The sequence below is a fragment of the Acipenser ruthenus genome, chromosome 25 (genome assembly GCF_902713425.1).
Source record: "Acipenser ruthenus chromosome 25, fAciRut3.2 maternal haplotype, whole genome shotgun sequence".
Classification (NCBI taxonomy): Eukaryota; Metazoa; Chordata; class Actinopteri; order Acipenseriformes; family Acipenseridae; genus Acipenser; species Acipenser ruthenus.
The window spans coordinates 20,535,801-20,562,616 of record NC_081213.1 but is presented as its reverse complement, the minus strand read 5'-3'; the positions used below and the strand labels follow the sequence as shown (position 1 = coordinate 20,562,616).

Here is a 26,816-nt window from a genome sequence, read left to right as displayed (position 1 = left end):
AGGTAGCCTAAACATAGTAAATAGTGCTTGTTGATAATGGTAGGAAAGCTATGGCTCATGCAATATGTGCAATACAATTCCAGGCTGCCAAGGTCCAACTGCAATGACTGACAAGCATACACACACACACCAAGGTATATTGATAGTCCATAAATCAGTTTTAATAAGTGCTCTCTTTTATCCACTGCAGTCATTTTTTGTCTTTTTCTCCATATAAATATTATTCTGTTACTAGTACACTGTTTTTACATCCCCAGTTGACACACAAAAATGAACCTTACAGAAAGACCATAGAATTTTATTTTTTTAAAGAAGCTGTTTTAAGAATTAAAAAAACAAAAACATTATTACACATAATGAACAATTAACCATATGAAGTGGAATATAGTGTACCATACTTAAATAGAGTAGCAATACATCATGCAGTGGGCATTACCTGGTATGATTTAGCAGTGATGCCCTCTATAGAGTATATTATCGCTATTATGATCTGATTTTTGGTTTTCCTTTTCTACTGGATCACAGTGTTCTAGTCCCAAGGTTGTAAGCAGAGCAGCTGTCAACAAAACGTGACCCCTGAGCTCAGAATCTGATCCATCCAGGTGATGTGTGAGGGGCTGGTTAAACCTCTTTGCGCAGAGCAACACGAATGCTGCTGAAGACTTTGCCCAGGGCCTCGTAGAAGGGGTCGCAGAAGGTTTGGATGCAGAGGGAGTAGATCCTGCTGACACACTGGATTTCAATCATGTAGCTCTTAATACACGGCACCACAGCCCAGACGTGGCAGAAAGAGATGCAAGCAAACAGGAATCCCCAAATCAGGGCCATGGGGATGCCGAAGATAGCAGACAGCACTCTGTAGCACCAGTACTTGGAGACAGTGAAGGTGGTGTAACTCACTTTCCACACTCCATCCAGACTGTGGGTGCCATCTGGCTCAGCAATAACATCTTCAAAATCCACCTGCATGGGAAAATAAAGTTCAATTAAATACAATATTTCAATTTCTAACCTAGTTTTTAGTATTACATACTACAGCTATGGCCAAAAGTTTTGCATCACCCTATAGAATGAATTGTGCTTCGAATGAAACCTGCTAAATAATGGTATGTTAACATATTGAATTGCATACCACTTTGTAGTCTCATGGGCAATTAATACATTGTTTCAAGTAAAATAAAACAAAGTTATTGTGCATTAACATGAAATATCCAGCAGGTGGGGTGCAAAGAAAATGATCCGTTATCAATCAACATCTGCCACTGCTGGAATAAGATGACGATTATCAAATACAGTCTATATTATCTGTTCTTTAACCACACTGAAGCTAATACCTTCTTAATCTAGAACTGGGATAATGGATAAGTATTTGAGTTTTGACCAATTATTAAATGGTAGTACTGAAAATTGAGATATTTTGTAGCCTACCATGAATGATAAGAATTTCGATCTGTTTTGTTTGTTTTTCTTTTCCTGTTCTCAAAGTACAATCAAATGTAATATAAAATAAAACCGCAGGGACTGTACCGTGTGTGTACGTTTTACTGTCATTTAATCCAAAACATGCATTAGGAATTATAGACAGATACAGTAAATGCAGTATACTTCAAAATGACAGTTCAAATTCCACTTAGCTGAAATCTTTAAAATGAGATGATGGGATGTTAATTTTGAAAACTACATTTAAGCAACACTAACCAGCAGTCTAAATACCACGTGGGAACCAGTCCAAATTTTCCTGAGGTGCTTGAGTTAGTTGGCGTGACTGAAATCTTTGCAGATATTTTAAGGGCTCAGCTTGTGTTTTTAAATAGATCACTGTGATGTCATTTTTCATTAAGTTAGCAGTTACTGCAGAACTGTATGTTCTGGATAACCATCTCCCTTTTTCATTGTTTGGAACCCGCTTTTACAGGGATTTAAAATGTGGTTTATTTTCAATATCAGCTTTACACAGTATATATAGGAGAGAACATTACAAAAATTGAATAACTTGATAATAAAAACTATTGCTCCCCATCTTGACCTGCAATTCACAATACGGTCGCATACTACAAGTTTACTTTTCTTTACTAGCAATGGAGTTTCAACTATATTCAATTAAAACCAGCTCATTCAAAAACAACAGCTCATTTACAAGAGAGAAAGCAGAAGCTGGCATGCAATTGCTATGTAAATCCAATATAACAGACAATACACATTCATTTCCATGAATTGCCATCACACTATATAACAATAATACATTTCCTGAGTGTAGGTTATTATGTATAAAGCTAACTGTAGTAGCATATCACTTTTTTGAGTTTTTACACCATATTCTGTTATACCTTCAGTAAATTGAACATGCTTTTAAAATAAATTCCAAAAGTTGAAAGTGTACCTTTATGACATCTTCATTGATCTGCTTTGGGTCTCTGTTTATCAAGTCAATCTCTTTGGTGTGGCTGTCTCTCACTATTTTCTTCTCGTTGCTAGGATACTGCTGTTCCATGGTTTCTGTAATATCTTTAACTGAGACCAGGAGAGACTGGCCTCAGCGCTTGTTCAAGTCAAGGGAATGAAACAATCGAAAGAAGTTTATGTGAAGTTGTCGGAGCTCTCTGATGGCCCCTTCCAAGCAATACCCCACCCTAAATACCAGTGGACAGCTGCCTCAGACAGTAAGAGCCCCCTTGTCAAAATTGGGCATGGCAGTCCCAGGCCAGCATGGAGATCATACCTCACACTGAGACCAAAAGCATTTCTTAAAGGGGAAGCCAAGCTTGTGTTAAATTTCACAGACCGCTGTCGGATCATTCTTCTGTAATTGCCTTTAGCGTCTTGCCAGCTTTGTAAAGGGTCAATAATTGTTTCCCTACATAAGCATTGCACAGTATGCAGTTCAAGTCCCATATATAAGTAAACTATATATCAGCAAACTGTATAAATTAAACTTCATCCCTTCACCTATTGCTTTAGTGCAGGAAATGACCTGCTTCTCTTGCCTTGTTTATTACACTGGTTGGCTACTTCATATAACTTAACCCAGCAATACAGAGCCTGAAATACAAAAGCAAAACAATATGTACTTATAAAGTGATCAAACTGAGTGAATATGCATTGGTGGGTAGTGTATATTTCCCACAACTTTATAAAACTGTTCTATATGAAGTTGAATATAAGCTATTTATAGTACTGATATGTGCTATTTGTGTAGTTCAAGGGAATGAGAAGGTAATGTAGGACTAGCAGCTGTCTCATTCTGTTTGGCAGGAGAGGCTTGCTAAGCCTCTATGGGCCCATTCACAATCTTCCAAAAACGAGTGCCACTCAGTTTCTGCCCGTGCCTCTTTAAAAACTGGCAGTGCAGTTGTGTTGAGGGATTTCCACAGTTATCTGTGTTTTTTTTCTCCTTTATCCAGAAAGGCAATATTTACCAAGCCTCAAATAAAGAATGTAAGTAAGATTTGCCACATATGTTGTGTATTTTCCACTTCTTAACAAGATAAACATTGTCCTTCATGCTCAAATCAAGATAGGCAAAGGCTGCAGTGGGACAAAAGATATGAGTCAGTCTAACCTTGCAACTTCACCCACTGCTTGTTTCACCCTTCTGACTAACTTGCTTATTAGCTTTTGTGTGCATGGTGTGTTTTTTTTTTGTTGTTATTATTATTTATTTTTGATATTTTTGTTTGAAGACACTTTGAAAGTTTTTTCTTAAGCACTTTATTATTGTGACACCTACCTGGTTATAAACTTGGCCCTGTATAATACTGTCAGTGGGAGTACCCTCCCAGTGAGTCCTGCTGCTTACTAGCCCCCACCAGGTGGCATAGTCTAGGATACAAGTAATATACGGTGACACTTGTGCAGGGGATTCCCCAATGTTCACCACAGAACAGCATCAAGTATCTTTTTTGTTTACGTATTTGAAATGTTCTAAGGGTTCCACATGGTTAGAACGAATGGCTGTTTTTTAAAGAACCAATTAAAGAACCTTTGACAGCAGGGTGCTAGGAGGTACTGGGCATGCTCCAATAAACCCACCAAAATAGATGATGGCGTGACATTTCTGAAATGGCTGTGATTCCTTATTTAACCTTATCAGTTAACCAAACCCCATGGTCCATCATTTTATCAGAACAAATGTACAGTATTTTAAAAGGGAAGTTCAATTATAAATTCTAACCACACCCCAGAGTACTGTGTGCATTAATAAGGTCCACATTACCAAATATATTTCACTGATGTGCAAGTGCATTAAAATACTGTGACTATAGTTTAAAGAAGTGCTAACCAGTGCCAGTAACATTATGTCTTGTATTGTGATGGAAATATTAAATGCATTCTGGAACCAAAAGATTGTACACAAGTGAGAAGTGAACAGTGTGTTGCTAGTGCTGATAAGAGATGAGAAAGGGATTAGCATTCCTTTAACGGCACTATAACTGTAGAATGTTGTGGCAGTAATATATTGTAGAGATTACCAAGACACAGGCAAAACATTGAATGCTGCTAACCTCGTTTTCATTACAGATTTTGTGAAAACGTTTACTGCAGTATACCACGAGAAGAGCACAGCAAAGTTTAATGTATTAAGTATATACTGTACATGTGAGAAGCAAATGGGTAAACTGGAAAATTACCCAGCAAATGTACTGTGGTAGATAGGCCTAGATACTGATTAAATGACTGCATTTCCATTATCATAAAACACAATGCTACTTCACATTTTGAGGATTTTTTTTTCTTCATGAGTTCAGTGGCTTGGGTGTCATGATTAATAATATGAATATTCCTGGTGTTATGTGATCCCTGAACCTGTACAGTATGTGATGATGCAGTTCTGCTGCACAGCTACTAAAGTCTACCCAAATAGAATTGTTTGGCTCGTCTGACGGCCAGTTCATAATATGTACTGACTTGAAAGCTCCTGAATATAATGGAGACTTCGTTAAAATAATACTTTGATGTTTAAATTCACACAAATCAATATAAACTGCTAATAAAGGACTGTGGGATAGACGTGCTTTATGTCGAAAGGTGGGAAATCCAAGGAGCACCAAACGCAGTGGTTTCAATGTAAGAAACAGCTCAAACAAGTGTTGACAAAGGGTTCATACAATATTGCCAACGTGTATGTTATGTACCCTTTATTGATATTGTTAATGTTGAATGGTTGAATCCACAGCATTTAAAAGATAAGCATTGTATAAATACAATTATACCAGGATGTTCAAATTTACATTTACATGTACTCAATATGAAGAGTGTGGTTTTGAAATAGAGCCGCATTGGTGTTTATTTGCAGTATCTATGGTTAACCTTGTGTCTTCAATTCGTGAAATTCCAGAAGGAGGATGCACTAGAACGCTAATGTATCCCACACCTTCCAGAACATGGTTTGAGTATATCTCTGCCTAAATTCATGTAATAATTGATGTATGAAATGTGAAACTACAGAGCTTTTTTGTTCGATATGACTCACAACTTAAGAAAGTATGTCAAGTTATTTTTAATAACACCTGTCTAAGAAATACAGTGTAGGAGCTCACATTTCCCAAAATGCACAGCATCTACTAGGTAGCAGCCTTCCACTAAGCATTTGCACGTCACAATGCTATCCTTGGCTGTGTACTGCAGCTCAACAAAGAAAATGCACTGCTTCAGATAAACATTGACACTATGCTACGCCGAGCGTCATTATCTCTACTCTCTAACAAGCATTGTTATTTTAATGAAAATACTTTTCTATACAACTATAGTGCCCTTGATAGACACAGATTGCACTTTGTCCTCTTTAGTTTTTTTGTTCTTCATGATCCTACTCCCCTGTTCAAGCAGCTTTATTTGAAGGATATCATTATCTTGGAGAAAGAAAGGTTCATTTGGCCTGCTTCTATTTTGGTATTGCCATTAGTAGCTCTGGCTATTATTAGGAACTTCATTATCAATGACTCCATGAGCTACAGTGAGAATAATTATAATGGTGGAGTATTAGCTAGATCTAAAGAAGTACCTTTTCTTTTTAGGCTGTACTCCTAAAGAAATAATGTACCAAGAATGTACCAGTAAATGCATAGGACGGTCATAGTGATGCTACATGAACACAGCCCTTTATTCCAACTTAACACATTTCGTTACCACATTGACGCCAAGGGTCCCACTCTATTATTTGTACTTATGAATGAGTGAAACATGTGTTTTGGTTGTTTTTAAACTTGCATTTTTTTAGTTTAAATCAATAATTAAAACCATCAATACATTCAAACAGAAGCTTTTATATATCTTACTGTGCTATTGCCATTTACAAAGTGTTGTTGGAGCCAGAGCATTGCCTGCTGAGAGAGGCAGTATTGTTAATGTAGTCCAGGGATTGTTCCCCAGTCAAACTAACAGGTGATCTAGGATTTCAGTCACGAGACAGGTGTACATTGATGGTACTGCAACATTTCCCCATACTCCTGAAGAATGGTGAGATGGCGGTGTCTAAAATTGATCCCCAGATTGTCTGAATGGAAGGCATGTTGATCAGGAAGACTCTGACACATGGCATCACACACCTGAAAATTAAGCATGAATACACAATAAGAACAGTACATACCCCACTTACAGTACCCTGTAATAGTGAATGTAACAAACATGTAGCTATAGTGTTTTTGTTTGATATGATTTTTTATGTTCCAGTGTGAAGAACCTAAATCTCCCTGAATTCCCCCTATTAACTATCAGCCCGCCACCATGCATCACATGAATGTTTGAATTGTTTTCTTGGCTCTGAACATGGCTTTGTGCATTAACAGTGAAAATGCACTGTTTCAGAAAGCCAGATAAACATTGACACTATGCATCATTAACCTTACTCCCTAATACATCAGCTTGAATTTAATGAAACATGAAAAACATTTTTAGACAGCGAGTCTTTTAGCTATAACTGTAGTTTTTGCATTTCAAAGTACACCTAGCTTTGTCGTATGTGTTTTTCAGTTAATCTAATTTGCTATAAAGCTGATGGTATATATATACTCTGCAGAAATTATATTGCTATCTGTGTGGCACACTGACACAATGTAGAGAACAGATAATGAATGGATCTGAACAGCGGAATATTTCAGTACCAGTTGAATACAATTACCATTATTTTAATGGGGAAAAAACAAAGACGTAACTGCTCCTACCCTTAATCTATCCCATGACTTGACATGACAAAGACACCAGCTGCAATTATCAAACATTCACTGAATGCAGAAAAGTAGCAACAAATGACCAACAAGCATTGTTTCATGTTGATGGCTGAGTTGGACATAAATAAAGGGTCATTTTAAAATGTAGTTTCAGGGTGCATAGTATGGGTGTCTACATTAATCATGTAATAATATGACCCTGGTAATTGCTATAACTATATGACTTGATTTAACTATATGACTAAAGATGTTAAACATAATAGGTGTGTACAAACCCGAAGTCTGAACCACAGTGAATTAGGGTGTATTTAGGATTCAGATTTGGAGAGAAATGTGAGACCAGACAAACAAATTAGGCAGGAGTTATGAAAGTCATGAAACAAAGAGAGAGACAGAGATAACATTTCTATACACCATACCAAGAATAAATGTTGTACCAGATTTTTTTTCATAATGTCTCCAATATCTATTTCCCACATTCCAAACAGGATCAAAATCTCAATACTCAACCCTCCTACAAAGTGGCTCATTTCGTAACTGGTTAACCTAAAATATGCCGGTTTAATCAAAAAATAAAAGGCAAAGATGTTTCCTCATAATTCACAATAGGTAGCATTTTGGGGCAGACATACCAAATGTGAAGGCAGCTTAGTATGGCTAACAGAATTCCAGCGATTAAAGAAACAGGAACAGCGAGGATGAGGGAGATTATTCTGTAGAACCAGAGTCTGGAGACTTCAAACAAGGCATGACTCCAGAGCCACACCTTGTCAAAGCTGTGGATCGACTGGGGTTCGGCTATCACATCTTCAAAAGTCACCTGAAAACAGAGAAAAAACACATTAATACTAACTGCTGGGGAAACTGCTGAATAGCACATGTTTATTGTAGCAAACTATTGTAACAAACCCTGAGTTGAGTACAAGGTGAACCTGAAAATTGGGATTCTGCCTCTACACTGAGTTAAGGATACTGACATGCCTTTACAGCAGTTGCTAACAGTATGTTTGGCATAGCTGGTAAAAAAACAAAACAAACAAAAAAAAAAACTCTGTTGTAATTGTTTAAAAAAAAAAAAAAAAAAACAAGCGTAGCCACTCATCCATACAGACCTTCTCATTACGATCTCGTAAGGCTTTGACAAATGATTGCTGGTAGAAACTACAGGCATTTCAATGTCAACTGTTATAAGTATCTCTACCATTTCAACTGTCGTAAGTTCTGCCAAAATCCGTGACACATTTTTTATTTGTTCTACCAATTCTCAGGTAGGGGACTCATTTAGCCAGCAGTTAAGGATGATGGTACTCTTGCACACAGGGCTTGCTCAGTCAACAACAACGGAAAGAGAGGCTCAGACAGACATAAGATGCCTGCTTTGGGCAAACCAATCTCCTAACTTTAATCCAGTCCGATCCATCCAGATAGACATGAACCTCTGAAATACTGCTGAGCTTGAGACTGTAGTCAACAAGGGGTGGAACAAAATCCCTCAACAACGCATGGCTCCCTAATCCACTGGACGCCACCATGAGTGACAGCCATACATAAAGCAAAGGGTGGAGCCACACACTGTTAGTTAATAGCACAATACGTTATTGTGTATGTTGCTATTTTGTATGGAGGGTCTATTTATACCTGTGTACAGAGAATGTATATATGAAGGGAAAGAAAAGTACCGGTCTTCAAATGTGGCACTGCTGCATATCACTGATAACAAGAAGTGAATTGAATTGACAAGGAGTGATAGAACAGTAAATAGCCTCAAGGGGCTTATAAACCTGAACAAAGAAACATGATTAGAAAGATAAAGAATACTCTTTACACACACTAAAATGTACTTTTATGAATACTAGCTTGAAATGTCACCTTATTTAATAAGATATTGGTATTGAAAAGTTTACTGGCTCTTACAGTAAGTCTTATTCATAAAATAAAATCATAATAATAATACAGTACTGTTCCTCAACCTATTTTTAAATAAAGAAATGTAACTGTTTTAGTGTCAAGGTTTGTTTAAACAAGTAATTATATTAAGCAAGTTTTAGTGAATGTGCCAAATGTTTACCACCATTTCAAATAGATGGTACTGAATAGTCCTCCCTGTTAATGTTTCAGAGATGAAGATGTTGAAACTGAATGCCAATGTTAAGATCCATTAATCGAGGAGCTGGAACATCGCAGAATGTGTAACCCACTGTAATTGATTTTAGAGCTTCTAAGCATACTTAGGGCAGCTGGTTTTGTACATTTGTTTTTCTTCCTTTTATAAAAAGTGGGGTGAACATTCTGCATATCTAAAGAGACACATGAGGCTTATTGTTAAACTTACCCTCAAATGTGCATTAACTCCTTTGGGGTCCCGGTTCTCCACCAATGGGATGGTTTCATTTTGAGGGAGGGCAGAATTGTCCTCATTCTGCTGCTCTTCTCCCCCAAGATCGATCTTAATTTCTTCTATACCGTCCTCCTTAATCATAGTTACAACCTGCAGAGATGAAGGAGGGAGGCCAACACTGTACAGCAATGTATCCAAGAGGTCTGAGATGTTAACACTGGAAACTCCAAATGCATGTAAACCAAAAACTCTCTTTGTTTGAGGCAGCCTGTCTTCAGCATCTGTTGGGGTGTATATTAAGACAGTGACCTCCCACTCACGGAATGTCCAAGCAGGCCCAGTGGATGGCTGCCCAGCATTATCAGACTGACAGTTCAATAAACAGGTTACTCAAACCTAGGTGGCACATTTCACTGTTCAAATATGGGATGCAGTGCTCATGTGCTAATGGAAAGATGAACTTGTTAATGAAGAGCAACATTGTAGGGGAACCTCGAGTGGAAACCGGTTATCTTAACACCTCTCCCTTTTGCAGACTTTTGCCTATATTCGTATACTCATGTTTGATTATTTGAGGATTTCATAGAGAGTAATGTCCCTAAATATATTTTAACTAAAAGTATTAATTTGAGAATTACATTTTGTCATTTCTTTTTAAAGTAATTGTAGTTAACAAAATAATTCTATGAAAACTCTCCACCAGTCACATTTATTCTTTTTATAGGTCTCAAGTGTGCAGTTTTGAAAGAAACACATGTTATAGCAAACATGTACTTTCCTTACAAAACATGATATCTGCTACTAAACTTGGTTAAAAAAAAAACTTTGGATTCTATGCTTTTTCACTGTTCTATACTTCCTGGGTCATTTCACCTGGACAGTGTAATTTTCCCCACCCTTTTTCCTGTCAACAACCAATCAGCTGCTTCCCCTATTGATTGACATGCTTTCAGCCAGTAACATACGTTGAATACACTGCTTAGGTTAAATGACTCAGGAAATACAAATGCAAACAGATAACCCAAGAATAAGGCATAGAAACTGAGAGTTTCCTTTAACCTAAAGTAGTACCAGATATCTTGTTTTAAAATGAAAATATATGTTTGCACATTGTTTCTTTCAAAACTGCACATTTGAAAGCTGAGTAACTTTGTTAGCTATAATTACTTTAAGTCCACCATCACAGTCAATGGACAGTTAGCAATCAAGCAAAGTATTTAAAATATGTTCAAATCTGTGATAACTTCCACGTAAATAAGAAGCTCCCTCTGCAAAAGTATCCAGCAGTGTGCGAATACAGTACTGGCTTAAGTAGAAATATGACCCTATCTGCTTAGGGTTCACAGAACACAATTAAAAGGACCAAACCCTCAATGTAACCTTAAGCCCAAGCTGGTGAGGTCATATAGTATTTTAACCCTAAGACGGTGGGATCTTTTTGCTACTTGGGCTCCTTCTGTACTACAGCATTTACTGCTTGAGGTTGTAAAATAGTCTGGCCAGCCCTGGTTTTCAGCAGGTTCAACAAATTCAAAATATACTGTTGCTCTTCTGCTGTTCCCCAGGTTTTTCATGGTCACTCATTGTGGGTATCTGTGTGAAACTTCTTGGAGTGCAAATGGAGGGGTGTTCCATGTCTTGATTTTCAGTGCCCTCTGCTGGCTAATATCTGGAGAAGCAGCTCACATTTCTTCTGTTTTCAAGTCACTTTTCTTCAATTAGCCTCTTGCTTATCCGAACCATTTGAGGACTGTTCAGATTAGTAATTTATTCAACATACAAAAAAATGCATTGTCTAATCTTTGTTTTATGTTTTTGATACCTTCCCAATTTATATTTTATTAAATAGCAATACACTTTCGAAAAAAAAAAAAATACAAAGAAAGCTCAGTGTGTTTTTTGTAATTATTCTTATCCTTTTTTTTCTGAAGTTCTTTTCAAATGATCTATCATCTAACAGTTTTCACATCATGCATGAGTGATATGTACTATATAAGGGAGTGGAGAGGAAGTCCTCAAATGTTTTGTTCACAGGCAATACTAAAGTCATTGAACTTATTAGTGTGTATTTTAGTATTTCTATTGAATGATAATAATAAAGATAATCATTACAAGATAATGCATTCTGCACATGGCTTTTGAAATTCTTTCCTAGGAAACAGGGACCCACCCAGCATATTACCTTCAATTTCCACAGAACCTATTTGCAGTATTTTCATAATGTTTATTTTCTTATTATTTTTATTAAAACCAAAACAAAACTAAACTTAGTTTACTTCAGTTGCACGTTCCCAAGAGTGCCATATGGGTTTTTGACAACAGCATCAAAATCCATCTATATAAAAGGTCAGAGTGTCATTCCCCTGTCCTGGGTCACATGTTCGATTCTAGTGGCTTCACTATAAACAAATTGGTGTTCAGTAACCTTTGTACCCATTAACAGGCCCCATTCACTATTAATAGCCCATAGCAGCCTTGAACTACCCTAAAACAAGCTGCTTGGATGTTCTGAACTGATGTTTTTGTAAAGAAGCTGAAAACAAGTAGATGTAGCTGTTATGACTACTTGTCTTACAGTGGCTCACAATCAATGTTCACATTTACAATGAAATAAACAGTAATGCCGGTGTCTGTTTACATCATTCTTATATCCATCCATTATAGACTTTCTATGCTAAAAAATTCAATTATTAAAAGACTAGTTGAGCCTATATCAAAATGTATTTCTAAGTGTCTTATTACTCCTGTCGAAGTACTACTAAGGTTTGTTTATATTCCCAAAAGCTAGTTTTAGTTTAAATATCTCTATATTTTCCTTCCTCGGTTTAAATCTATGTGGGACTTTTAAGCAAACATATCCAGCAATGATCTCAGAGAGCAAAACAGAATTTTAAACAGAGGTTGTCTTTGTTATACACAAACATTGCACAGATGGACATCTCCTTAAAATAGTTCAGAATAACATCAGAGTACAATCACATTTTTCTATTGCTGTATTTTGTTCTAATAAAACATTTTAATATTACCGTACCCTTTATAAAAGTTTACCACAGTATTTTTTGTATGGTATTTATGCAGTTTTCCCATGCTTTTCCCATGGGTATACTATGCATTTACCATATTTTACCCTGATTTGCTATATTTATTATTTATTTATTAATATGCTTGACCATACCTCGCTCTTCTTTACAATGCTTAGCTATGCTTTACCACGTTTTCAGTCTGCTTTATTGCACTTTGCTATGCTTTTACAATGAAGCTTTTATAAGGGACAATACATTGTTACTAACACAAAATAACAACTGATTCCATTACTCTGATTGTAAAGTACAGTGTGACATGTTTTTACATGTTTATCTTGTTCCTCTTTTTAATTACAGGTTGGTCTCTAAGAAAGCACAAAACACCCAACTGTTACCTGTCAGAGCCTGAGATTTTAATGTGTTGGTATTTGTTTAGCTGAGGCGATTTCCTCCTTTAAAGAATCCAGCACGTGCATCCTTATAAATGTCCAGCTAGCAATTCGTTACCATAAAAACTGTGGATGGAAAACTATAATATACCTTTTATAGTTCAAACTTTTATAACCATCAAAAACAATGCTGGTCTTCCTTCATGGGGCCCTGGTGCATTTTAATCTTTATTTGTTGATATCCGCATCTCTCGTTTTTATTATTTTTTTTATAGCATTTTCCTAATTGTATAAACTATGTATAGTATAACAATTGCATAGTCCTGGGGGACTATGGTATATATTTGTAGTGCAGAATACTGTATGAGAAATAAACTCACAGAATTGGTCAAAGTTCACTGGCTACCGTAAGTTCAAACAATAACCTGTTTAGCCCTGTTTTGAATTCCTCATGTTCCAACATCCTAACATTAGTGCTTCTGCCAGATCCTTCTATAGTCTACAATCCAATCTGGACTTTAAAATAAAAAATAAAGATTAGGAGTCATAAGCAGGCCAGTCTCTAAGCCTGGGAAGTGTTTGCAGAGATTTACAAAGCACACCTGTACCCTCTAGTAATATAAGGTGTGGTGGTGTGGCGAGGGCTCCTCTTGCAAGGTTAGACTATTCATGTTGTTCAAATCTTGATGTGGAAATGTTTCAGGACCCAAATGGTTTCTATAAATTAGAAACCGACTTACCCCAGTCTTTCTTCCTCGATGTTGTTCTTGTTTATATCCTGACCCATTTCTTAAGGGGCATCATTATATGAAACCATTAGATAAACCATTCTGAAGGTTAGATTTTAATGATAGATTTGAGTATAGCCTTGTATTACTGCTGCAAATGCATTGCTAGCTTAATATTAGTAAAAGCTCAATTTAGCAAAACATGTGGTTCTTTGAGAGTTTTATTTCTAGCTGATGTGTCCTCTTTATGATCTTATTATAGAAGAACATTTCCAAGTATTAGTTCTATTTCCTAACATTTGACAGCAGCTCTGTGTCATCAATGGCATCTTAGTTAAATAATTAGTTCAACAGATGGGGTTTTTGAATTTCTTCATGCAGGAATTGACAGTTTTGAAGAGGTTTAGTCCAGTACATTTTTGGCTAGACTGATCTGTACAAATGTAAGTGGGGAGGCACATCATTCAGAAGTCAAATTACACTGACGTCAAGCCAGCGTGGGCGTTTTAGCAACAGTATATAATTTTAGCACTGTTGAAAATCATGTACTGTTTTGCATTATACCAGTGAAACAGCAACTCAGGAATCATGTTCTATCGTGAGATTTTATTTCTGACCTTGTATTTTCAACGTAAACTAAATCAGGTAATTCATAGTATTAAAGAAGAACTAAAAAACTGCTTAGATTCAAATTTTCAAGTCTGAGTAGACACCCAGAGTTTCCCAGTCATGTCAGCTCTTCAGATTGGTTCAAAAAACACACATTTTCATTAACTCAGAATTCATATTTTGGGATTAAATTTATCAGTGTAGATTTTTTAAGAATGCCCAAATGAAACCTGTTCATTCATTGCGCAACAATTCATATGATAACATTCTATATTTACAGCTTCATAACAGCACCTGACTACATGGGCGGAGGTAAACAACGAGTTTGCTCAAGTCAGGTGTCCATCATATGTTATGGCTCACTTTACAATGGAGGCGGTACTTGATAAGTCCTTGTTTATTGAAACTGGGAAAACTGGGTTTCAATGCTTACTAGATAATACAGTGACACAGTTTGATTTTGAAGAATTAAATTGAAGGAAAACAGACAAACAGGCCTTTCTTATTCTTAATTAGTGCAATTAAATCTTCCCCAGAACATTCCTGTCTGGCTGCAAGCTCTATTTTTATCGTAACATGTTTTGATCATAATGCAACACGTATTATGAATATATAATTAGATCACATGTTCTCAATAAGCGAATGTTCTTTTTTACTGACAGTTGTGTGTGGCACAGTGGCTATGAAAGAGCTTGTTTCCGTAGCAACAGAGGTTTGTCATTATCTCGATCCTCACTTTGATTATCTGAGCTGTAAATGTACATTAATTACTTCTGAAAGAGGCCGATTCTGGTTATATAAAACATTAGCCTGCTTGCCTTCAAACAGTGCTTATTCATTATTATAATTATTATTATTATTTATTAATTAGCAGACGCCCTTATCCAGGGCGACTTACAATTGTTACAAGATATCACATTATACATTATTTCACATTATACAGATATCACATTATTTTTACATACAATTACCCATTTATACAGTTGGGTTTTTACTGGAGCAATCTAGGTAAAGTACCTTGCTCAAGGGTACAACAGCAGTGTCCCCCACTGGGGATTGAACCCACAACCCTCCGGTCAAGAGTCAAGAGCCCTAACCACTACTCCACACTGCTGCCCATCTGAGTGTCAGTGGAGAGCCTTCTCCCCGAATCATGCTAATTTCATTTGGTTAAAGACGTGTTCTTTAAAAAGAATACCATTTGCAAACTGGGTAGTTAAACTCAAAGGTCTCTTTTAATATCATAATAATATTATAATGCGTGTCGCTATAGTCCGGTTTATGCTGCTTCATATAACATACTTCAGCCTTTTGTTGTGTGACTCTTATGATCAAAACTACCCAATTACTACTGAAACACAATTGATGCAAAAGCATTCAAGAAGTAAGCGAGTCATGTTTCCGTGGTAATAATTATGTGGTAGCCCTCTAGTGTGTCATAACACAACAAGTAATCCCAAATTGATTCCATAAACAGCGTACATACCTATACGTATAGAAATGCTCCAATCTTACCATCACTTCATTGTACTGTTATATCATTTATGAACATAGTAATTTAATAGTAAATGTGTAGTACTGTTTATGTAGTTTTTGTTTGTCTTTTATAGGGGATCTGTTGCTGGTTGTTGAAGTAATATGTAGTGTATTCAAGAACAGAAATACATTTGTTGTTAAGGTTTCCAGTGTAAGTTTATATAATAAGACAATTCACAAATGAATTATATTTGTCATATAATTAGATCTTGTTATTTAAAAAACTAAATAAATCAAATTGGAATTGGAACATTTTTATTTCAAACCAAATGGACTTACTGTCTTATTCTCAAAGCTTATGAACTTTTTTGTTTCATCGACAGTGAATGTGATGTATATATACTGGTAATTAATGTGCATGGCATGCTATATGATTTTCTATTTAAGCTATATTGTCTTTTAGACAGGCAGTGATTGCAGTCTTACATTTCCTTATTTCTGAGTGCCTGTTGACTTTGTTTTCAAAGTCTTTCAAATTTGGATCACATTTTTTAGGACAGTAAAAAAAAAACTTTACTCACACCACAAGCCTCACAGAAGAGCATTCAAAAAGGTGATTTATGTAAACTATGCTGAATTTCAACAGGATTTGCATAATATTTATTTTTTCTTTCTTATCCTTATCCCACAATTGTTTCTAATGACTTGTTTTGCACTCATGAATATGCATGAGTAAGGCAGAATTCCCCCCTGATTTCCAGATGGAATGTTTATTTTAGGCCAATCCTGCAACATCAAATCCTGGATATCCATTAGGCATTTGGATAGCAAAAAGCCTGTTGAGATCTGGGGGGCATCTTCATAGTAGAGGAAACCAATACTGCTGGATTGTTAAATCCCGGTGGCAATAACAAAATAATACAGGCACTGTACTTTTTGATTGAAGTCACCCAAGTCTGAAGCTGTGTCACAATAAGCTTTTACCTGCATGCTTTTAAAGTGGTCCCCCCGATTTGAGAGCTATAGATCTTACGGCAACAACAGGCGAAGTGCAATGTAGTATTAAAGCATGCCTTGAACAACTCACTCTCTTGCTTAGTGTTTGTCTCCAGCAGAAAGCTCCTGCTTAAAATCACCTTGTTGCTATGTGAGCAACAGGAAAGTTATTAGCTTCCTGTCTCATCTCGTTCCCATGGCGACTGAGCGGGGTTGCCAGATTTCTGACAGAAAAAAAAGTGACCTGGTTCTCGTGGTGATGGTGTTACTTTCCCTCGGGGGGAGGGAGGGGTTGCAGAGGGATTACTACTTACGTTCTGCTATTCTGAGGCTGATAAGCGTGCAGACATGGAAGATTATAGTCTCGTGCTGCACACTAGGACCAGGAACCTGCAGTTTTTATGCATGTATTGACCACAAACATTTGTTATGTTTTTTACTTTTGAGATAAGCGACCAGGAACAAGAAAAGCACAAAATATGTGCTGTAAGTGCCAAAGGAGAATTGTAGAGTGACTGCCTGCATGGGCAAGCCCAATTTCGCTTGTTTTAAGTGGAACTGACAGATGGCTTGAAGGGGCTGAATTAGAACTTTTGATTTTTTTTTTTTTTATAGTATGTGAGACTGCAGGTATATTTACATTTTTGTATTTTCATTCCAGGTTCTTGAAACTATCGCATCCCCATTTGTAATAAAGAATTGCCTTTACTGATTTGGGAAGCACTGCAGAAAGAGAGACATCCCCAAACCTTATTTGATTAAACACAAAGCAGATCAGTTCAAACCACAAGTATTCTAAGAAAAAGAAATGAAACAAGGCTTCAGTTCAATCATATTATATGTATTTATTTATTTTAAAAAAAAACACAATACATTTATAAATAGCATTCCAACAAACTATAATATGGTAGGAGTTAACAATATAATTCTCTTAAATTATTCTATTTGAATCAATATCGCTTTTATTCCAGAATGCCATTTTGAACAAAGACAGGGATATGACAGATAATATGAATATGAAAGGAACATCAAGCAACTACCTTTTCGAGTGTTATATATCATCATTTTTCATTAAATTACATGTACACAAACATCTGGTATTGACTAATATATCTAACTGTGCATTTATATTATATATGAGTGGTGTGTGGGCCTGTTTATATCTTCATAAAAAATCCATACTCTTACTTTGTGAATAGCCACAGTGTGAGATTGCATTAGGCTGGGGCTTCTGATCATTCTAGGTTTTCCAAGAATAAACAACTTTACATAAAACTTAAAAGTATTTTGAAAGTAAAAATACAGTATATTATTATTATGATGATGATGATGATGATGATGATGATGATGACTGGCTATCCTAAAAAAGGTATCTACTTTAAGATGTATGCACACTGATTTAAGGGTGAAGCTTTATTTGAGACCACTTGCATTCTACCTGTATAGCCCCTTTCATACTGGCATGCTCTACCCGGGTCAGAACATACCTCGGCAGGACCCGGTGTCATGCGGTTTAGCTACACGATGACAGACGCAAGTACACAATGCGCGTATCAATTCCCTGGAAGCAGCTTGTTACAGACGCTTTAATCCAGGCTTCTCTGGATTGAACCGTCGGCCCAAATGTTGATTAGAGCAAATGTGTCTTCATCCCTGCTGCAATCTGGCTCATGACGTGTCTCAAGCAACAAAAATATGGCTAAACAGAATAAACAAAAACATTCCTTGCAGAAGTGAAACCTTCACGCAGACGTGGTTGTTTTTTTATTTCGTCAGCTTAAGAACGGCTGTCATGCATTTTGTCTCGCTCAACCCGGGTCAAAGCATGTCGACCCACATCCTGAGGTGGGTCGCTGGGACCTGGGTATGACCCAGGTACGTGGTTTCACACTACGCAGGATTGTGACCCAGGCAGCCAGAACCCAGGTCCGACCCAGATAGGAGTGCCAGTGTGAAAGGGGTTATAGTAGATTTGTGTATGTGTATATATATATATGTATGTATATATATATATATATATATATATATATATATATATATATATATATATATATATATATATATATATATATATATATATTAATTTTACTGATGTTATTCTCTTCATATATGTGTATAACTCATGACTATGACTCCCAACTACCGTTTTGTAATGAGGAAAATGAATAATAATTATAATTAAAAATTAAAGTAACCCACACAATTCTTACAGATACTTAGTTGTGAAAAAGCAGTAAACCAATGTAAGAAAGGAATTCTTTGTTCACTATCCACTGTTCTCCTAGTGTAAACAAAAATGAATAAAGGCATTCTTCTGTTTTGTACACAGTGCTCACACTGGCTGCTGTCTTAGGTCATTTGAACATCTCACACAACAGTAATATTGTTATTCTTTTTTGAAAGAAATAAAAATACCTCATTTGAACCTGTAACTGACCTCTAAGTCCAGGATCAACAGCCACAGTTATTGCAAGAATGGTCTTTTAGTATGTGTGCATACTTTACATTTTTTATAAATTATTCTGGGATTTGACCTGGGATTCTGAAACCAGTTTGGTCCAGAGTGTTCCTGGGGCTGGAATTGATGCAGCTTGACCTGGTTTCCACTGTGCAGCTGGTCCTTTGTAAGAACTGCAGGAAGTTCTCCTGGATGGAACCTTCTTGGCTTGCAAGGCCCAACTCTGTAGTCCTGGTCATATAGCACCTTTTGAGCTTACAGAGTTCCTCTCTTATCTGACGGTTCAGTAGTCCATAGAAGAAAGGGTTAATAGCAAATGAGGAATAGGCAAGCCAGGTAACTATGGTCTCTACATCTCCAGGGCTTCTGACAGCCTCATTGATTGACAAATGGAGATGAAAGGAAAAGAAAGGCATCCAGCAGAGCAGAAATTGGCCTACGATAATGATCAAAGTAAAAGCAGCTTTGCTTCCCCCAAAGATGTTCTCAGCAGACAGTCTTTGAGGAAGATTCCTTGTGGTGATGATGGTTGTTTGGCTGTTAATTGAGTCTGAGCGGCTCTTTGAACTGTTAACCCATGAAGGGACAGGCCCTTGCTGCAAGGCTGCAATCCTTGCCACCTTATAAACACTGCAGTAGACAATGAAGATGATAATAGTTGGTAGGAAAAAACAAAGGATGCTGAAAATGATGACAAAGACCATTTTGTAGTCACTGGGGCTCCAGTATAAAGAGCAATTGGTAGCATTGGTTGGGCCTTGAATTCCATAAGTGGGCCAGGTCAACAGCGGAATGGAGGCCAGTAAAATTGACTTGATCCATATAAAAACCACGACGGCTACGGCTAGGCCAGCTGTCATTTTAACCTCGTACCTCATGGGATAGACTATGTAGTAATATCGTTCAATGCTGATGGCCGTGACGGTGAGAATAGATGCACAAATCAAGCAAACATTTAGAAATATGAAAACCTGACATTCCAACAGGCTAAACATCACTGTGCCAAAAAAATGGGAGCTGGAAACAATCGCCAGAGGCATCAAGAAGATGGCAGAGAGAAGGTCCACCACACACAGATGGAATACGAAAACAAACTTCCTCAGCTGCGGCGATTTGATAATGACCACAATCACAGCTGTGTTGGCCAGCAGTGCAATGATGCTGAGCAACACCATGAAAAAAATCCCAATTAGATCTCTGATTCTGGACTGTCCATTAGAAATTACCCCGAGTTCCATGGAGGAAACTGTGGAGAAAGGCTTCCAGTGCCCATAAGTGTTGTTCTCTGCTGTTGTGTTGGTCATCTGGTCCACAAGTTCATTGTAGACCTCCATAATTCTCCTCCAAAGTGAGAAGGCTTTGCACAGGCACAGCAGTCAGTTCCAGGTGGTTTGTATTGTTCTAAATTACCTATCCACTGGAATCATGAATATTCTTATTTAATATCAGCAACACGCTGGTTCCTGAAAAAACACAATACAAAAGAGTTGGTTATTAAATGTATTGTATTTACATTCAGGGTAGTTCTAATTCTTTTTTAACATATAGAAATAGTGGTGCCTATTTTCAGTGAAAAATGCTTCAATTCACATTGCATTCGTACATATACTGCACATTAAAATTCTTCTATCGGGTAAAACTAGAATGTGAAATTAAGTCTGTAAACCTCTACACAATTCTATACAAAACAAAACAATATAGTAGATTTTGTTAATTTTGGTAATGACCACCTGTATGAGAAAATATTGGGTACATGGGCATGATAGCATGCTAGTAAATGCATAGGGATCCAATGTATTTAATTGCACCCTTTTTCTTTTTTTTTAATTATTTTAACAGTCAAGCATATCAAATCACAGCTTTCAACTGGGTAAATGAAATGGCCAGATTGACTATAACACTGATCAGTGAAAGCAAATATTAATATTTTCATAACCCATTAAGTAAATGATTTGAATTAATTATGAAAGAAAACAGGTAAACATAGCACACATATTTAACAGTAGGCAAACAAAACGTGGTTAAAAGGTTCACTCTTTAGCACCATAACAATAGTGTTTCCATTAGAACCAATGCACTTTGATAAATACACAGACACCTGCATGGAACCAAATATCCTCTACCCTTCTGAACCTGTGGATCACTTATCTACAGCCTGCAGATTTTCTTTCTTGAGGAAAATTCCATTTAGGACTGTGTTACAGAATGATCTCTGCTGACCACAAAGTTTCCGCTTGAAACGCAATATGGAAAATGCTGTATCCTCTGTCCTACTGAACATTAAATGTTGTGTAAACAGCTAACAGTTTATCTACTGAATACTAGTTTATCCAAGGCTGTTCAACATAAGGAGGAAACCTATTTCAGAGCCGTGGTTAAAATGATATCATATATTGACATAACAAGTACATACATAATAAGTACGTGCTCATAGCTCGAGAACATACTCTTCTGTATAATTTGCCTTTCCCCAGAATTACATTTTAATTATGGCTCAGCCATCTTTATAGCAGTTTTTAAAAAATAACAAAACAAAAAACAACTGTGTTAGATAACTGGCAGTGTTAGCATTATATACTCGAATACAGTTATCATAGTTTTAAAAAGTCACAAAAAAAGCTAGTAATTAGTTTTTTTTAATAACAGAAAGCAATACATATATTGCTACATAACTATGTGCAGGGCTAACTAATAATTATATCAGATATTGTAGTCCCCTTGTCTCAAGCTCAGTTTCCATGGAAACCTCTCAAGACCTAATATGAAAAGGTGGAAATAGACAAGACCTCCAGCTGTATCAGTTTTAGAAAAATGTTCAGTATTTATGCTGAATCTGACAGTAAATTTAAAAATTCACAAACGATCCCTTTCCCCTTTAATGTATATTTTTATACCTTTATATATTTCTTTGATAATTAAACCAAAAAAAAAAAAAACTCCAACATTGAGCTTAACGAGTATACAGGAAATAATAATAATTTCAAATTACACAAGCAATGATTTGTCAGAATATTGCATAGTTATAAAATACTAACGTAGTAATATTGCGGTTTACCCATGCAAGCAGTTAGATTGGTAGACAATTCTGTTTTTTTTTTTCTTCTTTTTTTTTCAAAGCTGGGTTGTGTCTTATTATACTCAGATACTGAAGTCAACTTTTATAAGAGCTTAGCGTACTGTTGTGTAATTCAGTTAAGTACGGGTCCTAACTGGGACACACTTTTGAGGTTACTACAGCCACAATTTAAAATTGTGGTGCATTGGACCTAATAAGGAAAAGTAGAGAATTCAGGCCCCTATTACTAGAAGCATTTTTAATTAAGCAGCACAAGCCAAACACAAGCAAAATGCTTATACTAAATATGAGCTCATGTTATGCATGTTATGCTGCTCACGCATACACTTGTTGAGCATAATATTTTTTAAACCTAAAGGTTGTTCACCCCCATTAAATCAATAGTGCTTCTGAATAACAGCAAGTCTTCCCGTCAGAGGGTCATCATTGTAAAACAGGACATAACAGGAAGCTTTGTTAATATATGGAATTCGATTGATTTCTAACATAACATCCCCAAATAATTCACACTTCAACAAATCAAAAGCAGATACACATTTATTTAAATGTATTGCCATCACTTACAAAGCTTAATTCAAAAGGTTTATGCCTAAATGTAAACAGTCATTGTAAATGATTGATTTAATCAGGAGGACTAATCATTTTTTTAATAGATTTTTGCATACATAAAATGCAGTTCAAAATTACTTATCATTGCTACACCCCTCTACTGAATAAATATCCCTGTATAGGAAACTTAATGTGCGTATTCTAATATAAACAATAAAAAGATGTGGAAACATAATCCTAATTAAACAAATTCAATATGATATGTTCAAGAAACTTAGAAAAATATTTGACTATTTATTTTTTTTTAAGTAAAATCAACTTACAAAAGAGAACGCTGTTCAAATGAGGTCTTTCTTCAATTAAGACAACCTGGAGATTTTACTTTGTCTAGTACTTAGTGGACAGAGATATCTGCATCCAAACCCATGGCCAGCACTGACAGAATGTATTGATAATCTTCACTTTAGGGAGTGTGCGTCCAATGTAAAATGGAAATGTACTGGACAGAAGTGTGGAGCTTTATTTATTTATGTTTGGATATACTACAAACTATCATTACTGGTTACTGTATATTGTGAATATTACCCTGAAATCTTATTCAAATTCTGGCCCCTCTAAAATCAAGACATGCCAGGGTGCCAGGAGTATAAACAGGTTATTCCTGGGTAAGATTTAAACCTTGGACCAAGATGCTACATCTGTGTCACAGAGACTTGTAATACTGAAAAGACATTCTACACTGCCTCCGCTCTTCCACACTGTAGCCTTTTACATTTGTGAAACTCAATCCAGTTTGCTAATTGGTTCATTTCAAATAGAAACACATATAAAGTACTCACCTACCCGCACCTTCACAGAAGTAATGAAACCATCCAGCCATCCAAATGGAAGTGAGCAGCTTTGATTTCAGTCCATCCCATGAATTGCAGTTGTTTTATTTTGTTAAGCCTGGTGTATTTTTTGCCCTTTTCAACTTTTATGTAAAATATATTTCTGCCTTTCCACACTTTAATTAGGATGTAATGTATAATTCTGAATGAAGCATCCATAAACAATTTCCTATAACTAGAATCTGTTTTTCATATAAACTTTTGGCTCCCCTTGATATTTACCAATGTCTTCAGTTTTTAGTAACTCTGCAGTTTTGACTTTTTAGCGCGTGCTTTGGTTACCTTCTATACTCTCAACTTCAGGAGACATTAATATCAGAAAGAATATCAGCTATGAGCTCTTGCAGCCTGCAATAAGAGACAGGTCCTCTATCATCAGATTGCTGTATATATATATATATATATATATATATATATATATATATATATATATACATATATACATATATTGTTTTCAAGGTTATATTGGTGGTTCGTGGATGGAGGTTCTATTCACTGTTGTTCTTGACAGTCTGAATTATGTTGGTAATATTGGTAAAAAGAAAGTAAGTGGTTTCAATGGATTCTGTGATCCTAGATTAAAGACAGATTTCCATTCTCTGCTAATTTCAGCCTTGTTGTTCCTCTGTTTTCAGCTGAACAAGTCTAGATCTCTGTTGCTGGTGTCACAACTCAGATGGCAGTGGGTCTGTCTATTGTTATTTAGTCGCAGTTTGATTTTGAACGGATGATATCTGATGATGCTCTCATTCTCTTTCCCTCGCTTGCTCACCCTGTCCAGTGCGGTGTGTGGCAGTGACTGTCACACATTGTGTGTGCTTGGCTTTTTAAACAACACACACGCTCTCTCTCTGTCCCTCACAGCCCAGGCTCTCCTGGGTCCTAGTGCCCACACTTGAGCACCACAGTGAAAGTGACTGAGGAAGGCTTGTACCGCAGCATTTGGTGTCGTTTTATTGTTTTGATGATGAAACTTGGCTGTGAAGGGCAATTGATTTAGACAGCCCTGGTTTATCAAGGTCCATCTTCTTATGGAATCCATAGACTTTCTGAATGTGTGCCTCTAAAGCTGGTAAAGCTCTTACAGACACCAGCACTTGTCTCCTCTTCATCAGAACTATATCTTCCTCTTTCTAATAGGATGCCACACTGTCCTGAAGTTCAGACTTCCAAAGGACTTGAATCCACTCTAATAAAAGTTTTGAATTGCACTGTGATCTCATTGTTTACTATGCTTCACCAGAGTTGACTACAATAGTGTTCACACTGATTTACAATACTTATCTGTGATGTACCATACTGTGCCTAGCTGGTATAGTGTTTATGACACTTTGTTATCATGATAAACTATTTTTAACTTTTATAAGAGCAATAACCTTCCAATCCACAAATTCTCTCACTATCCCTGTTTTATAGATACCATGCATACAGTATATAGCCATAATTGATAAGGGCTTTTATTTTTAAAAGAGTATGATAAATCAAATCAAATTAATCTAACTAAGGCATAATCAAATTATTTCTTAATTCTAAAATTTAGAGATTTTATTCTTTTTGCTTACCATTATAACTCTCTTTAGTCCTGGGATTAGCCTAGTTGCCCTTCATTGTACCTTCTCAATTGCAAATATGTATTATTTGTTGTGAACATTTTTAAATATCAATACTGGCCCGGTTATACAGTTTCACTTGCTCAGATTATCTTTAACGGTAATTTAACATATTAACTTCCACAGTAAACCTATGCTATTAATGACATAACTGGAGCAAGGAAAACAAACTATAAGAATAATAGTTGGGATCTGGATTTTGCTTTAATTAGTTAGACTTTCCTATACTTCTTAAGACAGCATGGTCTTCAGTCATTCATAAAGGCAAATACACACACACTTTCAATGCATTGAATGCATGCGATGGAAAACTCTCATGTATTTCATACAAACAATTCTTTGCCAAAGCTGTGTTGTTTACTTGGTATTGCAGTATCGGATGTCTTGTTTTCCTTTGACACGGGGATGTTTTGCTGCTGTTTCACAACAGCCTGAAGAACATTTGATAATTCAATATTATTCCACATGAAACAGCTTACTTGCTGGGATGTTATACATTGTAAAGGACTTTGTCTCTAAAGTGTCTGAAATATTTTTCTACACTTAAATATAATCCCCCATTCCATTTATGTCTCCACTTAACACATGCTGTGTCATGTTTTACTGAAACAGGTGAATGACACAAGGAATCTATACACTGTATTTAAAAAATCTACATTTCCTGGAAAACCTTATCCCATTAAATGAAAAAAAGGGTTGGAGTTTAAATGTACTCTTATCTATATATATATATATATATATATATATATATATATATATATATATATATATATAAATGACAATATATTTTTTTTACCATTAGTTAAACAACATATATATGGACTGGAGAGGAGGGCTATAGTAGAAAATTATTGACCCGAGGAAAAACTATTGTTACTGACAGGGGGCTATAATGCCTGAAGCCGCAGCACCCTGGAGGTAACAATAGTCTTCCCGGGGGGCATTTAATTTTCCACTATGACTGAGTCTGCAATACGAATCAGTCAAGAAAGTAGTGAGGCAAGGTTGGATAGTAAATACGGCTTTATATATTTTGTTTAAATATAGCTGATACAGCATATGTAAATAAATAACAAATAAATAACAGAAAGTGTTTTTGAAGTTCATACCGCATAGTTAGCAAAGTTTTTCTCTGTCTCCGTCTGGTTTGCTGACTGCTGCATAATTCAGTTTATATCCCGCCCGTCATAATTGTTTTCGTCATGTTTTGTAATTCATTTTCTGTTAACTCATAGAATCGGTGTTCAGCCATTTTCTCTTGTGAAGAGTGCAGGGGAGAACGGCATTCCTTTGAAAAGTGGCGAGACTGACAGTGAAGTGAACCAATCACATGACAGACTGAGACTTTTGGGGTAAGGATGTTAGGGAAATAGTTAAGGCAATCTATTTTTCCTCTTATGACAACCAATCATGATTCATATATATATATATATATATATATATATATATATATATATATATATATATATATATATATATATATAATCTCCATCAATGCTCCATTGGAT

General features: G+C 36.1%; 3 protein-coding genes across 5 annotated transcripts; all 3 read right to left on the bottom strand.

Moving 5' to 3' along the window:
- Positions 1 to 282: 282 nt before the first annotated feature.
- Positions 283 to 2,649, bottom strand: LOC117964070 (caveolin-3-like). The gene is made up of 2 exons (XM_034906365.2): positions 2,381 to 2,649; positions 283 to 963 (listed from the first exon to the last, which is right to left on the bottom strand). Exons 1-2 carry the CDS (start codon positions 2,489 to 2,491, stop codon positions 622 to 624), a joined length of 453 nt encoding a protein of 150 aa, XP_034762256.2. The 5' UTR covers positions 2,492 to 2,649; the 3' UTR covers positions 283 to 621.
- Positions 2,650 to 5,120: 2,471 nt separating this feature from the next.
- On the bottom strand, positions 5,121 to 9,779 carry LOC117413724 (caveolin-2-like). The gene is made up of 3 exons (XM_034023015.2): positions 9,499 to 9,779; positions 7,799 to 7,986; positions 5,121 to 6,545 (listed from the first exon to the last, which is right to left on the bottom strand). The coding sequence occupies exons 1-3, from the start codon at positions 9,643 to 9,645 to the stop codon at positions 6,395 to 6,397; spliced, it is 486 nt and encodes a 161-aa protein (XP_033878906.1). The 5' UTR covers positions 9,646 to 9,779; the 3' UTR covers positions 5,121 to 6,394.
- An 8,301-nt stretch (positions 9,780 to 18,080) lies between these two features.
- Positions 18,081 to 24,561, bottom strand: LOC117413857 (probable G-protein coupled receptor). 3 transcript variants are annotated; one of them, XM_034906359.2, is made up of 2 exons: positions 23,652 to 24,561; positions 18,081 to 20,646 (listed from the first exon to the last, which is right to left on the bottom strand). In XM_034906359.2, the coding sequence occupies exon 2, from the start codon at positions 20,515 to 20,517 to the stop codon at positions 19,243 to 19,245; it is 1,275 nt and encodes a 424-aa protein (XP_034762250.1). In that variant the 5' UTR covers positions 20,518 to 20,646; positions 23,652 to 24,561; the 3' UTR covers positions 18,081 to 19,242. The 3 variants fall into 3 exon arrangements, with proteins under 3 accessions (XP_034762250.1, XP_034762249.1, XP_034762251.1); XM_034906358.2 differs by having other exon boundaries at positions 23,648 to 24,560; XM_034906360.2 differs by lacking the exon at positions 23,652 to 24,561 and adding an exon at positions 23,132 to 23,327.
- Positions 24,562 to 26,816: the final 2,255 nt, after the last annotated feature.

What these genes read in the sequence shown, in the direction of transcription:
- LOC117413724 (XM_034023015.2), bottom strand. Translation starts at nt 9,645, where the DNA reads ATGATTAAGGAGGACGGTATAGAAGAAATTAAGATCGATCTTGGGGGA. An exon ending in GAGTTAATGCACATTTGAGG is followed by an intron (nt 7,987 to 9,498) that starts GTAAGTTTAACA and finishes CTCTGTTTTCAG; the next exon opens with GTGACTTTTGAAGATGTGAT. An exon ending in CTAAGCTGCCTTCACATTTG is followed by an intron (nt 6,546 to 7,798) that starts GTATGTCTGCCC and finishes CTTAATTTTCAG; the next exon opens with GTGTGTGATGCCATGTGTCA.
- LOC117964070 (XM_034906365.2), bottom strand. Translation starts at nt 2,491, where the DNA reads ATGGAACAGCAGTATCCTAGCAACGAGAAGAAAATAGTGAGAGACAGC. An exon ending in TCAATGAAGATGTCATAAAG is followed by an intron (nt 964 to 2,380) that starts GTACACTTTCAA and finishes TTTCCCATGCAG; the next exon opens with GTGGATTTTGAAGATGTTAT.
- LOC117413857 (XM_034906359.2), bottom strand. Translation starts at nt 20,517, where the DNA reads ATGGAGGTCTACAATGAACTTGTGGACCAGATGACCAACACAACAGCA.